This window comes from Cardiocondyla obscurior, linkage group LG23 (genome assembly GCF_019399895.1).
Source record: "Cardiocondyla obscurior isolate alpha-2009 linkage group LG23, Cobs3.1, whole genome shotgun sequence".
Classification (NCBI taxonomy): Eukaryota; Metazoa; Arthropoda; class Insecta; order Hymenoptera; family Formicidae; genus Cardiocondyla; species Cardiocondyla obscurior.
This window is the reverse complement of record NC_091886.1, coordinates 404,994-418,664: the sequence shown is the minus strand read 5'-3', so window position 1 is coordinate 418,664 and position 13,671 is coordinate 404,994. Positions and strand designations below refer to the sequence as shown.

Here is a 13,671-nt window from a genome sequence, read left to right as displayed (position 1 = left end):
GGCGGGAGGGAACAATTCGCGGTTGGCGGTCCAAACTTTTTTCTATTTCTGCGGCCCTTCGCGCTAGCTCTGCTGGAGTACGTATTTTCTCGCCGTTTATGAAAGGACGGAGGCGCGGATCCATATTTTCTAATAGAATCTCGGTTTTTTCTTCTTCCGTGTAGCCCCCTGCCCGGCGCATAAGCGTAGTAATTTCGGTGGCAAATTTCTGGTATGGTTCGCCCGGCTTTTGAACTCGCGCGTCGATTTCTCGCTTCAATTTCGCACGATATCGGTATGGCAAGAATTGCTCGCGAAATTCTCGCTGGAAATCGGACCACGAGTCCCAGCCGGCGCGTTGATTTCTAAACCATTCTAAGGCCTCGCCCCGTAACAATTCCGGTAGCCCACGCAACATGTGCTCGGCCCTAAATCCGTAAACCTCGGTAAGTTCGTCGATCCGTTCTAGGAAACCGGCCGGATCTCGCCCGTCAAAATGACACCCCCACTTGCGAATTTGATTCATCGTTTTCGCAATATCCTCGGTCGGCGCGGATTCGAGCGGATACACGGTGGTCGTGCGCGACGTACCCGGGAGGCTTAATGTCACGGGCGAGGTGGCCTGTGCGGCCGTTATCTCGATCAGTGGGTTAGGCATTGGCTCGGTCGGTGTATTCGGCCGCGGGGAGAAATATGTGTCCGGATGATCTCTTACATAGATACTAAGACGTTGTCGTAAGTCGTCTATATTCCCGTCCGCGTCGATTTGCAATTCCTCCAGTTCGCTAATTAACTCTGCTTTAGATAACTTATATATCCAGGCTCGCGGCATGATCGGGCTCGGTCTAGTGACCCTTAGGTCCCTGTTCGGGCGCCATGTAACGACCCTGCTTTCGCGTATACCGAATCGTCGGCTCGATGCGGGACGCGCCCGTGCGCTCGTCGGTATTCCGGGATTCGAATAGATAGGGTCCGTAAATGCAGCGAGACTGGTATTTTAAATGTATAACAAAGGTTTATTAACTGAATAAGAACATAACGCGTATTTACAATATATACACGAAGCGTGAAACGGCCGCGCGAGCGGTGATCGAGGTTCGACAATAGCGAGCGAAGCACGCGGTGTCGGCGTGTCCGCGACGCGTGAAGGTTCCTACGGCCACGTGCCGTTCGGCGGCACGTGCGAATGCGGTATGCCGGCGCGGGAATAGATCGCAGGTGTTCGCGTGTTTCGCCGAAATCTCTTGCTATTTCGCGGTATCGCTGACGCGGGAATAGATCGCGGATGTATGCGTATTTTCGCCGAAACCCTTAGGTCTTTCGCGGTATCGCTTGGCGGTATCGCGGAGACAGGAGGTGAAGCACCGGCTTGGTGTCGCGTACTCGAGAGCACTCGAGCGAGACAGAGATCTCTCTACCCCGTGGTCGGCGACGGTGCGATAGGAACTGTTAATTCGTGTTCGGCGATTCCACGCGCCCGGTGGTCGAGGTCCGAGATGACTCGGAGGAGGCAGAGTTCGCTCTACCCCTCGAGCTGACCGTGCCGGTGCGTTGGAAGTCGTGAGCACAAGGTTAGGAACGAGCCCCAGGACCACCTGGTGGAGACAGAGAGCGCTCTACCCCCGGATCAACTCTAAGATGTCGGAGATGCTGCTCGCAAGCGAGCGGATCGAAGACGGTCCCGCTGAGCTCCGGCATCGCGGTTTTATACAAAAAACGAGGGCGCCGGGCTTGCGGGGCTCAGCGGGGTTACGGATGATCCTGCCGTGGCGCCGAGGATCTTGTTACGGCGTGATCGCGAAACGGTGGTCCTCGCCGTCGTTGGCGCGTTCGGTGGCGTTTGGCGGAATTCGGCTAAGCCCGTGCGGGGACTTAGCCGCGAGACGATAGCTTAGCGCGTGCTATCGCCTATTCAACGTATAGATAATATAAGTTTGGGGCGCACCGCGCCCCGGGTCCCCGCCAGCGGAGTTTTGCCGACGGCCGGCCGTTGTTCTGGCCGGGACGGTGCATTTCCTGGGTGCACCGTTACACAACGACTGAAAGGTAAATGATCTGTGTTGGAGTTTCAGATATTTTATATACAGGTGGAACCTTAGGTGAAAATTCATGTATTGTATGTACGCGTTTTTCATTACTGTATGCACCCCCCGTTACACTGCATTCAATCCGAATAACATTTACATTGATAATTTGTATCGGTGCGTCCGATTCATGCCAACGTAACGGCTCGAGTATGCGATCTGAAGAAAATCCTAACAACGATCCGATGTTGCATGGTTGGTGAAATTTATTTGATAAATACACTTGTTAAAAGATTTCAATTTAGTAATTAATCATGTCACCGCCGCGGAGGCAGCACCTCGTGGCCGATCGCCGGCGACGGATCGATATCGATCCGTCGTTCGATAATTGCCTCCGATTCTCGAAGGCGTTGCCGGCTCGAAGCTTATCAGTGTTCACTCAGCCGTGCCAAGCATCACCTCGTGTGCAACAACGTGTAGTGTGCTTCTCTCAGAATTCTTACTCATCGTGCTACTCATCGTGCTACTCATTGTTCAACTCATCGCCTTGTCTCAAGTACAACTCATCCAGATCATCTTCTCAGTGTGCAACACGCCAAGAATCTTCTGGAAGATACATCATCCTGCAGCACGAGGCGTGTTGAACCTCGTGCTCAGTAACTCGTCAGACTTCGCAGCGTTTTGGTCTCATAATTAATATAATTGTGCTTGCAGTTTAGACTCATTGCGAACTCTATATAACTATCAAAAGGACAAACCTCACCCTATAGTAAAACTCACCAGAAACTCATTCTAAATTCAGTGCGGATCTTACAAGGCGAACACGTGCTCACCGCGTGCCGCCGCGTGCTCGAATACGAAGGACTTACACCCGCCTTTTCGCGTTAATTAAACCGGCCACGACCGCGTAACATCTCCGCGGCGTTAATTGTAATTCTCATTTGTAAAACTCATATTATAAGTTTTAATTTTTATACAACACTTAATCTCGCTTTTCATCGTATTGTTATTAATTCTAATTGTTAAAGAATAATCTTCTTCATCATTACCATGTGAAATCATGTTCTTTGTAACATCATTGATATGAAGCTCATCGAGTGTACGTTTTAGATATTCGGCAATATCGCACAGTTCATACGAGCCGTCGGGAATGGTAATACTTTCTCCATCATCATTATCATCAGCATTATCGAAATATAATGTATTATTTGATGAGTTTACATTAGGAATTGTAAAATACGTTTCAAAATCAGCCAGCTCGAGTTCATATTCTCCATCGCTTAAATCTATAGCAGGAAAGTAGCTCACCGCGAGGATACTACTTTTGCCTGATAACGTGAGCGTCAGCGACATGTTTGATACTGAGTTTACAGCGCATAATGTTTGTTCTTAAATTGTGTATCAATCGTCTGTAGAAACTGTAGACACAATTGCCCACAGTTGTTTTGATTATATCGTTGATATGGTAAGCGATTATATTCAATTCGTGTTGCGTCATTCCCCAGATATCGAGCAAGTTCTTGTAGCGGTCGAAGATTACCGAAACTATCAAAATACATAGCGCGATTTCCTCTTTTCGCATATGCCACCCAGTGGGTACCTAATCCTTCAACTTTATCTAAATTCACAATACCGCTCTCGTTTTGATGTATTCCCCCAATTGGTAAAGTATCACGCATAAAAACGCCTCTAAAATATGGAATGCGCATGTGTTCGCTAATTGTCGCAACTGTATATCGGTAGTAGCATCTTTGGGAAGTTTTAACGTCTCATCGGCGTTTTTTTTTTCCTTTTTTATTTTTATTATTTTTTTGAACTCTGCCACCACGTTTGTATGGAGCGAGATAAACACCGCGACCTTCCATGGCGTAATTGTGACGTTTCATTCCTTCAAGTTGGCGTTGTAAGGCTTTTTTATCATTTACAGCTTTTGCGATTCCTGCGGCTCCACCGGCTAGCGAACCGATAGCACCCAGTAAGGGCAGAAGCGGTATAACGCCACCACGTTTCGCTATCGGAAGTGTTCGTTTCTTCGCCGTTTTCTTCACCGTTTTCTTCAGCGTATTCTTTCTCGCTACACATAAGCCCATACCAAGTTTCGTTTTTGCTTACATAGCTGCCCATACGGTCGTGGCTGCGGCTTTTTCACCAAAACTTGAATCTTTTGCGTTAATACGTTGCAGCGCTTTATTAGCAAGAATATTGTCAGCCACGTGGCGCTCTGCGAGATTGTTGCTACGTAAGTAGGCTATATCGTGTTCGCAACAAGCTGCATCCAACGGATTAATTCCACGATCTCCTCTGGCAAATCGCTCGTTTAATCGAGTTCCAGGGCCACAAAACTGGTACCCAGGTATGTGCAATTCAAACAGAAGTTTGTTAATCGTTCTGTTTAACAAGCCTCGCCCAATTTTCTTAGACATTCGACACAGTTTTTTATTAATGGCGCAGAACCGTCAACATGCGTTTCATAACTCAATAAATTATAATGTTTTAAACATCGACGGTATTGCCGAACATCTAAATCAGCCTTTAAGTGTTCAGGAAGCTTATTCCACAAATAGTCAATATGTTGCAAAAATCGTTGCAATAAGAATATTTTCGGAATATGCTGTAGTTGTTCAGCGGTTAAATCGCAAATATTACAATCGTCCGACAGCAGCAAAAACATATTGAATACTGATCGTTTAATTTTTGTGCACACAACTATAAATATATCAGCATGGATGATATTGATCTCATTTAGAAGGTAGAATGCGGTTCATACAGCAAGCGCCACCAATCAAGATGGTGAATTTCGATGACAAGTTATTATCTGACTGTGTGTTACGTAGACATGGAAATATGTTACCGAGTTCTATTCGCGCTATCATTTGTGGTCCATCAAATTGTGGCAAAACTAATGTATTAATAAGTCTGTTGGAAAGTCCGCATGGCGTACGATTTGAAAACGTTTATGTATACTCGAAATCGTTGCAACAACCAAAATATCAGTATTTGAAAGAGATATTGGCACCAATAGAAGAAATTAATTATTTCACATTTTCAAATAATATTGATGTTGTTCCACCGAGCGAAGCTCTTCCGAATTCTATATTTATTTTCGATGACATAGCATGTAATAAGCAGGACGTGGTAAGAGAATACTTTGCAATGGGGCGACACGCGAACGTTGACAGTTTTTATCTTTGTCAAACGTATACAAAAATACCAAAGCATCTTATACGTGAGAATACGAATTTATTAATTCTATATAAACAGGATGGTACAAATATGAAACATCTATATAATGATCATGTTAACACTGATATGTCATTCGAAAATTTTGGTTAATTGTGCCGAATATGTTGGCAACAAAAGTATGGATTTGTGGTAATTGATAAGGACAGCGTTATTTCAAACGGTTGCTATAGAAAGGGATTTAACGACTTCGTGGTATTCTAATGTGATCAGTCGTTGTCGATACACTGATTGATAACAGTCAAGCTCGATATGAATAACAGCAGTAAACTTAAAAATCGAGAGATAATTGTGAAGAAAATTGCTCAAACGAGTGATTCGATTCGCCAAAAGTATCATGCTATGAAGACGGGAAAAATGGAAGAAGATATTGCGTTGGAGCGACATTTTAAACCCATCGTTGAGTCTCTTAAACAGATTGTAGAAAACACCGTTGGAAACAGCGAAGTTGAATCAACTATATCAAAGAACGAATCATATTTTCCAGGAAAAAAAGATGTGTTAACACCAAAACAAAAACGATTAATTACAGCGTCTCTAATATCATTACCTGAAGAAAAAGAAGAAAATAAATCAACACCAAAACAGAATCGATTAATAAATACATCGTTGATATCTTTATTGGGAGAAGAAAAAGATGAAAGTAGATTAACACCAAAACGGAAACGATCAAGTGCAAAGTCATCGATAACAGCATCGACTCCAATTAAATCGGCGCTAAAACGATCGCACACCATACCGTCTACATTAAACGAGACGCCTAAGTTCGCGCAACAGCGAAATTTTTTATCAAGGGAACGTTCACACTCTCATTCCATTGAAGACGTTTTCGATACCGCAGACGAACCGCTGGTAACATCTATTCGACAAAAGTTGCAAACATCAGAAGATTGGAAGACTCTTCAAACTCATTATGGACTGTTGGGGCAAAAGTATCTAGGCGCTGTTTTGAGCGGAAAAAAATCTATTAACATCGATAGCGTTTACGGAGTTTATTTCAACGACAATGGAACGATGATTGGCAACAAGCGTGTTGATTTAGATAAAAATGATAATATATTGATAGATGGTAAAAAGTATCCTGGAACAGTGGAACTTTACGAATTGATTTTTATGAGATTTCCCGATGAGAGCAGTTATACTGATACCGATAAAGAAAATTATAAAAGTATACTCATGGCAACGAATGCACATAAACGTGACTACAATTCTCAAAATCAAATAAAGAGTAACAAGGGTCACAAATATAAGAATATAATCGCTCCTGTGCTGAGTAAAAAAATTGGACAAGGTATACCATACGCTGTAACATTAAACAATAATAAAATCGATTATGTTCATTGGGATGATCCAAACGAGCTTGTAGATCGTCTTCGATTGCTCGAAGCCTCACTTTACGCGGGTCATAACGCTCACGACAATGAGATTTTATCAATTATTGAGGAACTTCGCGAAATGGGGCTTATTATAAATTGAAGTATGCATACACAATTTAATCATTTGATATCGAAATGCCGATTAACAAGTTTGGAACATTGCTTAAAGATGGTGGAGGAAGTAATACTAATCAACATTATTGATATAATGCGTTAGTTAGAAATTACGTGCGCGATAACGCTCTTTGTGTAACATCCACCGATTACGACGCGCGATCACGCAAAATTAAGCATGTAGCTGAACCTTTGGACGATGATGATGCTGTCAATAAACAATATGTTCAACAAAATTTACAGATTTTAAAGAATGAAATTGTGGAACTTAATAATAATAATGTTCAACAGAATGTGCAGAATTTAAAAGATCAACTAAATGAACTGAATAAGAAAATAGAAATACTACAGAGTAGTCTACAGGTTGTGGTAAACACGCTTCGCAATAAATTTATTCGCGGTGAACAGAATTAAACAGCTGCCGTTACCGTTTGCTGTTCCCGTTGCCGTTGCCGTTGCCGTTTCTATTGCCGTTTCTATTGTTAATACCGTTTTTGTTATCGTTTTCGGTGTTGCTATTGTTCATATTTATGAAAAAAAATTTTTTAATAGTGCAGTAAATCTCATAGCTTTAAAAAATGTCAAAGAAAATAAGCTCAGAAAAACTACAATTGGTAAACGAATTGCATACACCGGCGAGAAGAAATTTTTCTCGAAGGCGTGTCATAGTGCGCGGGTATGATGACTTGTGGCAAGCTGATGTAGTCGAGATGCGCCCATACACACGTGTCAACCAAGGTTACCACTACATATTCACTGTTATCGATGTGCTGAGCAAGCATGCATGGGCTGTACCATTAAAGACAAAAAGCGGTATCGAAGTTGCAACAGCGATTGCAAAGATCTTTCGCAATAATAAAAGATATCCGAATAATCTTCAAACTGATAAAGGAAAAGAATTTTACAACGCAAACGTACAAAAACTCTTGAAAAAACATAATATTAACCATTATTCTACATACACTGTAATGAAAGCGTCGAATAGTAGGTCGGCATGTGCATCGTGTAAACGTTGTGAATACTCTAAATCAACTTCGAAAATATAACCATTGGGTGAGTCTAGTGGCACACTCATCACATCGAAATTAAAAACATTGTCAACCCATTGAAAATTAGCATATGGTAGCGGTTGACACATCGCCCATCCATACAAATTATTAACATCAAAATACATTAAATATGTTGATGATTTTGATGAATCGTATGACTGCATATAATTATTATTGGCACATGCATATCTACTTGAGCATTGACTTAAACCGCCGCGTATACCACGTTCAATAAACATAACTATATTAATGTCAGTAAGAAGTTCAAATTTTACACCCGTGTGTTTTAACATCGCGTCCCACGTAAAACCTGGTAAAGTGTAATAATACGCGGGATCAAGTTTGTAACTCGCTATACAGCTGTCTCTAAAGTTTTCAAATATGTCAGCTAATAACAAAACATCAGTTTTTAAATACAGATCACTGTATTCTCCGAGCGTTTGAATTGAGAATCGTTGCCAGATATCTATAGCGTGTGCATAATCATTTTCGGATACTGTATCATCAGTCAATGAGCTGTAAAATGATTCACGTGGAGGCAAACATACATCTTCCAATTTTTCAATACTGTCAACATATTCATATGGAAAGACTTCTTTACGTGTTAATAAATCAAAATTTTCATTAGTTAAATTAGAAAATTCATATCGCGACACTTGCAATTTATCTTTACTTAGAAATGATGCTAACTTCTCAAGACTTGTATTTAGAAATTTAAATGAATCAATAAACCTTAATTTTATACAATTATTTCTATTATCGGTGGTGCTTTTAACATTTTTTGTAAATGATATATATTTCTCTTTCGTTATGGGAAGCAGTTCTATAGTTCCTTCATAGGCAGTTGCAATTTCTTTGATAATAAAATGTGCATCGTAACCCGATAAATTATGAAAAACTATGGGAATACAATTCGAATCCATATAATTTATATTACAATTTAAATGTGCTGGTCCTCTATATCGACCGGTTAAGTGACAGTGATCGCGGACTCGTATGTCATCTGATACAAATGGTTTTTCACATATGTGACAATGTGTAGCTTTGTTAAAATTTTCCAACTCGTCTCGTGTAAAATCAGCCATGGGTACATTAGCTGATAAAATTGTTTTTACATTATGCGCTAAATTTTTAAGTTCCTCGGCGAACCATGCAACACAGTTATTACCGCGATGAAACCGATACATTGATAGCGACTTATTGTATGAACAGCATACATAATACCCTATGCTAAAAACCTTATGATGTTGGTGTGCGCATGTAGATGTGGTGGAGTCAGCATTCGTTTTTTCTAGGGTACATTCCAAATCAGCATATACCACAAATGGAACTCGTTCCTTTCTAGTATAGTTGTCAAAACTTAACCATTTGTTTTCATCACATGGTAATATAATTGCGCACTCATTAATTTTTCCACAATCTACGCTGTGTACCATTAATCTTTCACTCGAACTAAAGTAATGTAAGCATCTGGAATAAAAATATAAATGCATTAAAATTTTTTATTGTATAAAAGAAAAAAACATTTTTATACTTACCGATCACAAAAATATTTCTTACTCTTTGTTTTACTCAGCTGTGAACTTATAAGACGTGATAAATTTTTTATCAATGAAAAATGTCCAACATCATTATCTCGCTGTGTGTACAACAAAGGAATGTGTCTCTCTCGTACTTTATCTGTGAGTTGTATTGGTAGAATTTTTTTCTTCTCAATCGTATATATGTTGATGGAAATATTGTTAAGATTTTCAAACTTTTTAACATGTTTCATAGTTATTGGAAACTCAATACCTTCAAGATTTAACACTGCTGCATAATGTGGATATGATATTATTCGATCCACATGTTTCGCGACTGGGTATAGAGCGGCTACCACTGACCATGCGAAACATGCATTGTCAGCAGATTGTATATTTATCACAGCTCTTTTCATTTTAATTTCCTGTTGTAATATCACATGGCACCCAGCATGTAATGGATTGTGTTTATTTACATTTATCATCAAATTATGTATACGCGACAGTGCCCACCCGCTGTCACGTTCTTGAAATTCATCCAAGGATGTGAGAATAGGCTCGATAATGCGTGACTCGTACCACTCTTGTAGATCACTTAAACGAAAGAGTTCACAGTTTTTTGTGCACACACTTTTATTTGTGGTTTTATTGTTAGCTACAAATTCACCATTAAATACAACATTAATTTTTATATTGTTATGTTTATCCAGAACATTTTGCACATGTTTCAATACAATGTCTCGCGCATCTTCCAGAAATTTGTAAGGCTCGATATAATTTGAATTAATTACCACACCAGTTAATATGCGGCTTTCAAAAGCTGTGTCCATTTCACAGCATCGAAGTCCTTTATTTTTTGTATTATGTCCAGCACCCACATGAATGAAACGTTGTTTTGTTAAATCTCTTAAACTTTCGATACGTGCAATACATGCAATTAGTGATTGCTCCGCACCGACTGATAATCTTGCACGTTTATTTCGCCCCTGGTCCTCCAATAATTCGATATATTCTTCACATTGCTGATTCCATGCATTAAATTCTTCTAAAGTCAATCAATCTGCTTGCGCTGTCAACTATTGCTCTCGTCGATCCATTTTGTTCTCGATATTTCAATACGTTAAATGATAAAATGTGATGTATGCTCCACAGTTTTATATGTGGTATATGACAAACTGCTACGTTTACATTTTTAAGTAAGTTCAATGAATTCATAGCGATTATGTCAGCATTTTAAGTAAGCACCTTCATAACGATGGAGAACAGATGAAACACTGGAAGTCGCCTGGTAATTTTATATTTTTTTTTTTTAATGTTAGCAGTTTTGCACGTGCATATTGTAATAAGTGACATACATGTGGCGTCTACAAATTTTTGCTTAGTATTTTTTTCAGCACATGTGTATAGCGGCGCCTACAAATTTGCGCTTCTGATGCAATCTTCATAACATTATTACCTATATATAAAATCACTGTTTTTTTCATTTAAGACTAAACGCTTGTACCACACCATTGCCTGAAATAACTGGCACGTGTGGCGTCTGCAAATCTTGCATTTCCAATGTAATGCAGTAGCACGTGTGGTGCCCGCAAATCATGCATTTCTGATGCAATCTTTATATGATATCATTTTTTATTTTAAGACTAATGCTTGTGATCCCCACTATTATCTACAAATGTGATCCATATAAATACCATCGGGTGACAGTTCACTAAATTTTTATATATTTTTGTGTTAAGAGAATATGGCTGATTTAAATGCTGTAAATGACAATGAAGAATTAATGGATTTATCTGATGAGAATGATATTGGATTGCCCAACGATAGTGATTATGTGAGTGATCAAAGTGAAGATCTCGAAGATTGTATTTCTCGAAAAATAGATTCACCACAACTTTTTGCGCTTAATGGACGTACTAAACATTGTATGTTGTTTTTTTATTATTGCACACCTAGTGAAGCTATTGCAGTATGTGCACCATGTATGATTAATTTAGCTGATGTGGGTGGGTCAATGATTGCCATTCGCAAACATGAAATTGATACTCAAAACGCATTATGCGGTAGATCATGTGGTAATTGCGGACTTCCAATGTATATGATAATTCCATGCAACATGTGTCCTGTGTGTGTTGCCTAGGAAGCAAAACTTACACAATTTGAAGATTTAATCTCCCCACTTAATTGATGCATTTCTTATTAGTGGTGGGGATATATATAAAAAGATCTCGGAACAATTATATCTTATTAAATGTAACACGCGCATCAAACTGATCTGTTATTACCGTTCTTAATGTGATGGATTTTTACGTGCCAACTAATACAGCAACTACATCATATACAAATATGGAATTTAATGTGCCGGTTAATACTACATCATATGCGTGTAATATGAATTATTACACGCCAGCTAATGCATCTAGCACATCATGTGTAAATAATGAGTGAGTATTAATTTTCTAACTAAAAAAATTTTTTTCATAAATTTTTTTAAATAAAAACTTTATATGGTCATTTTTTGTTTTTTTACACTAGTTCATCTAAAGATCGTGCAATCCGTATTCTATGTAAGCGGTATGCATTGACGGCTACGAGCTTTAAATATTTAGAAATTTGTGTTAATGTTGGAACACCAAGTTATGTGGAAATTATTATTGGTGATAATCAAGGATTGGAAATGCCACTATCTCTCGAGGCTTGGAAATCACTCTGCGAGTATCGTGCAAACATTTTAAGTTTGCTCCACAACGATTTTAAAAATCCTCAAGACTTCGTGTACCTCGGTGTGTTGACAGCCAAACTTCGCAATTTTAATGGCATGGATGTCTTGCGGTTTGAATCAGCTGGCAAATATTTAATGATGATGGAATCGACATTTCTTAAAATGATTGATCTTGATGAATGTATTACATTAGCATTTAATAAGATAACATCTTTTCTTAAAATAATTGATTCAAAATTTGTACGATTTGCTAGCACTGCTTCCACTGGTAAAAATCGTGACGAGGTTGTAAGTGCGATACATGCTAGCGATTGCTATGATGGGAATCAAATTGTTGTTGTGAGCTGCTAGCTCTAGTATTCGGAGCGCGAAAATAATATTATATTATATTTTTAATGCTTATATTTAAAAATTTTATTGCCATCAAAATATACAAATAATGTTATACTTTATAATAAATATATATTTTAAATGTTTACATTAAAAAAATTTTTTATTGTTGCATTATTCTCCAATATCCATGAACTACTGATTGATCTCATACATATTTTTTTTTAAAACTCTGAATTAAAATGTAAGAAAGATTTGCGTGAGTATATGTTACATATTTTCGAGATACATCTTTTAAATAAAATAATTTTTTAATCTCTCATTGCGTGATAGAATGCATCTTAAGTTTCAAACGTGCTAAATGCTGTAAAAAGATTCGCACGAGTATATGTCGCACCTTCGGGACTGCTGTTGATAAAAAAATGCTTTCGTTTTTACTTTCTGACTGTCTGCAGTAAGCTCGTAGCTGTCGCCTGCCAGTCGTATGCTGATTTTTTCAAGTGTAACACGTCTAATTAAGAGACTTCTTAAATGGAAAAAAAGTGTGCATCGTTATTGCATATTCTTGCGCGCCGCGAGTTGGGGGATCGCACCCCGTTTAGTGCAGGCGGTGTGTGGTGTAGCACACACCAAAAAAACAGTTCAGCTCAATTGAGCTTATATTACGATAACCACATACGCGGTGAGTGCGAACGTGGTGAAATATTAACGTTTGACAGAACACCTCGTTTTGTTCCCGAAAATCCCGTGGGTGACGAGTGTGGATACGTTATAGACAAACGAATGAACTTGTGCACCCACGGGAAACGATTCGCCTTTGTAGACAGCGAATTGCCGCCGGTGAAAAAAATGCGGCAAAATTAAAAAACGTAATTTTTTATTTTATTTGTAATATACAGGGTGTCCCAAAGTCATGTAGACAAACTTTGGAACTAGGTAGATCTCGTTATTTTAAGAAGAAAAGTTCTTTACCATTTTTTATTCCGAGTAATATTAAGCGAGATAATAATTATTGAAAATTATGTCTTTTGGGCGGAACTTACTGTCCTCCACACCGCGCGGAGACGCTCTATCCATCGGTAGTCCCCAATCCTTGCGTTCTCGAACATCGATAAGAAAAATGAAGGCGCGCGGGGCAAGACAGGCGGTTACGATCGGCCCGCCTAGATAAACTGGTCTAAACCAGGAATCAAAGAAAGGCGACGACGCGTAACAATACAAAGAAAATTATCGATGATCAAGAAAGCAAGAATTGGGGACTACCGACGGATAAAGCGTCTCCGCGCGGTGTGAGGAGCAGTAAGATCCGCCCAAAAA

The 13,671-nt window shown here is 39.3% G+C and overlaps 1 protein-coding gene across 1 annotated transcript; it reads right to left on the bottom strand.

Annotated features, from left to right (window-relative positions):
- Window positions 1–7,674: 7,674 nt before the first annotated feature.
- Window positions 7,675–13,042, bottom strand: LOC139111178 (uncharacterized). The gene has a single exon (XM_070671300.1). The coding sequence runs from the start codon at window positions 9,273–9,275 to the stop codon at window positions 7,683–7,685; it is 1,593 nt and encodes a 530-aa protein (XP_070527401.1). The 5' UTR covers window positions 9,276–13,042; the 3' UTR covers window positions 7,675–7,682.
- Window positions 13,043–13,671: the final 629 nt, after the last annotated feature.